The sequence below is a fragment of the Mixophyes fleayi genome, chromosome 2 (genome assembly GCF_038048845.1).
Source record: "Mixophyes fleayi isolate aMixFle1 chromosome 2, aMixFle1.hap1, whole genome shotgun sequence".
Lineage (NCBI taxonomy): Eukaryota > Metazoa > Chordata > Amphibia > Anura > Limnodynastidae > Mixophyes > Mixophyes fleayi.
The window spans coordinates 304660954-304664333 of record NC_134403.1 but is presented as its reverse complement, the minus strand read 5'-3'; the positions used below and the strand labels follow the sequence as shown (position 1 = coordinate 304664333).

General features: G+C 36.9%; 1 protein-coding gene across 1 annotated transcript; it reads right to left on the bottom strand.

Annotated features, from left to right (window-relative positions):
• Nucleotides 1-273: 273 nt before the first annotated feature.
• On the bottom strand, nucleotides 274-2658 carry P2RY8 (P2Y receptor family member 8). Its single transcript, XM_075198185.1, has one exon. The coding sequence runs from the start codon at nucleotides 2587-2589 to the stop codon at nucleotides 1513-1515; it is 1077 nt and encodes a 358-aa protein (XP_075054286.1). The 5' UTR covers nucleotides 2590-2658; the 3' UTR covers nucleotides 274-1512.
• Nucleotides 2659-3380: the final 722 nt, after the last annotated feature.

Sequence of the window (3380 nt, the reverse complement as noted above, 5' to 3'; positions counted from 1 at the left end):
ATTGTATAGTTACCTACTCTCCCGGAATGTCTGGAAGACTCACGAATTTCTGGGAATCCTCCTGGACTCCCGGGAGAGTAGGGCAACCTCTGGGATCCCAGACAGTTTGGTAAATTAAATGAAGGGGGTGTGGCTTATTGACGCGATTCACGCGTCTTTGTGGCCACACACCCTGCTGGTATAGGGCAAAATGATTGTGATCGCTTAGAGGGTGGGGCTAAGTTACACAGTTCTTCTCAGGATAGAGATTGTATTAAAATATTACAATAAGGATTGAAACAATATTTTTTATTACATTTCAAACATAAAATATTTTATATATACACATTGGTTTCAGTGGCCCTATATTTACAGGTATGACATATTTTGAGTTCTCCCCATTTCATTTGAAGCTTTGCTTGTAGAGCATATGACCATCAATTCAAGTTTCACAAACAGGTACCTGACCCTTAAGTTCAAATTTCCATGCTACATATAAATTCCTACTTCAACAGCTGTTTACATATTCTAATAATTGCAATTTAAAATGAACAAGCCAAAGAATTGTTATATAATATTATATAGTCTATAACGCGGCTGGACAATACCAGCCTGACTCTGTTCTTGTGATTAATTGAGGAGAAATAATCTGGCTTTTTCCTTGTTCTAGAATCCCGGAGTCCTGCTGTGTACATTGAAATACATTTCTGTTATATGAATTTTGCAAACCAATAAACTGTCTAGAAGTCTTTTACTTGTTTTTTTCATACAAGTGGTTGCTTTGTGAGCATTTCAATGAAGTAGAAAAATGTCTATTCTTATTTGTACATTTTTATGTAAATTTATTTTTTGTAAAATCAATGTTGAAATGCATCATCAAATAATAATTGTTTTGCTATATGCTGTCTTCTTTCTGGTTCCACTGTTTTGTTGCAAATGCTGAGTGACTGGTCTCCCATGTTGAATGAATAAAAACATAATTTCTAATCCCATTGTCCTATTAACATAGTGCACAGAAGAAGGGACAAACAGGGCCTGATTCATTTTCAAACACAATGTGACCGTAACCTGCGTTCGAAAAAAACGCACATAGGCCCGTATTCAAATACAAGCGGATCTCAAAAAAAGTTGCCATTTGAATCTTATCAATGCGTACTGTACATAAAATGCATTCTTTATAGTTTCTCATTTCTTGCAAATACATGTTCTGGTATGTATACGTGTAGTCATTGCTATCCGTCGGCACTTACACCTGCCCTTTGACTGGTGCAAATAAAAAGGCTGTAAAACACGAACCTAAGAAATGCACTGAACTTGAATCAGCAGCATGTGCGTAGGCCCTCAGCATGCTCTTATTGTACATTGCTTGTGTTAGTCCATCCTAGGCAATCAGAAATGTCATTTGCGTTCAGACATGAATTGCATGCAATTGCGTTCACTGATGTCATATTCTGGTGCATACTCAGAGCAATTTCACACAAGATATGGCATGCACATAGACTTGCATTCGAAGATGAATCAGGCCCACAATGTCTACATATCCTTTTCCTGGTGGTTATTGGGATTTTTGTGGTTGTTTCCATTTTCTAAACCCTCACCATGTCCACTGGAAAATGTCAAAGCTGAGAATAAACTTCCCCGTCGCATTTCCATGTGTTCCCTTCTGGATTTCCGATACCACAAGTCCCTTGCTTTCTTACGGAAGTCTTTACAAGCAAAGTAATAGAGGAAAGGGTCCACGCAGCTGCTTAAACAGCTCAACGTAAGTGTCAATTTGTAAGCATGATAGTAACTTTTTTCATAGAAGAGACGAACAATTGTATGCACTAGTAGGATAAAGTTGTTGGGAGCAAAACAGGTGATAAACACTATAAGGACAAAAATAGCAAGTTTGATGGATCTCCATTCCTGCCCTGTACCATGCTTATTGGATGTCCGAATTAATGTGCGAATAATGCGAATATAACAAGCCACGGTAACAATGCATGGAATTAAAAATAAGACAACAAAGAGTCCAATAATAAAGAGTGCCCAGGATAACAAATTTGGTAACATGTTCCATTTGAGAACATCAAAACATGTTGTGATGTTTAGATGCGTCACTTTGTAAGTTAGATCTGTTGACTCCATAGGATAGAATAAAACTAGCAACAGCAGCCAAATGATAAAAATTGCTCCAACTGCATATCTTTTTCTCCTCCACATACTTGACTTCATGGGGTGCACAATGCCTATGTAACGTTCCACACTGATCAACATGATTGTTAATATTGTACAATACATGTTGGCATAAAACATGATGGTCACCACACTGCAAAGGCCCTCCCCAAAGATCCAGTCATTGTGTTTGACATGATAGATGATTTGGAAGGGGAGAAATATAGCAAGGGCAAGGTCTGTGATACTCAAATTTATCATTAGGATTACTGAAGATGTGATAGGTTTAGAGTGAAATATTAAAATCCAAAGTGAAATAAAATTTCCTGGAACACTGGTTAAAAACACCAATGAGTAAACTATAGGTAAGGCAGTCCAGATGCGCTTGTCGTTGAGCATTTGTAGTGTCTCATTGTCTGGTCTGGATTCGTTAGGCAAGCTGTATAAATTCATATTGACTCAGACTTGTGATCTTTTCCTGGAAGTTTGTAAAAATACACCTGTAATACAAAAACAAAACAAAGTAAAAAAAATGCTAAAAAATACAATATAATCTATCACAGGTGGAATGTGTATTCAAACAGCACTGCAACAATAAGCACTTAGAGTTTTATTGGTTACAATGTGCTTCAGTCAATGACAATGTATATCATACATAAACCTATGAGTAGGGTTAAAGCATTCACATCCCACAAATTAAAGTGCCGTTTTAGAAAACAAATGTTTCATAAATATATAACTAAAGTGTATTGCAAAATAGTAAGAAATATGAGCCTATCTACAGGGGAGGACTCCTGAGTAGGTGCTGAGGTGAAGCACAAGATATTTGCCCAGTGTATAGCAATGTTATCAATTTTATGGAAGTTGGATAAATGCAAATACTCAAGGTGTACATATGTTTATGCTTAAAAAGGTAATAAAAGTTAATAATCTGCAGAGGAATAGTCTGCTCAAGCTGGTTCCTAACAAGGGAGATAAGGCACATTCCTGTACTTGGGTGTACCAAGTTACAAAGGAACCAGATGAAACCAAATGTACTGTGGGGTGAAGGAAGGGTTCCCAGGACAAGATGTGTAACTAAAATCTGCCCAGTAACAAGAAACCTATGTAAGACTGTGTCAATTTTTTAAATGCTGTTTAGACTGTTGTCTGCACCTATGCTTGCATTTTTGAATAAAGAAGCTCACATTTGGATCATTGGCTTATGATTTTTTACTTCAGATTGCTTGGAAAAACCTATCCAT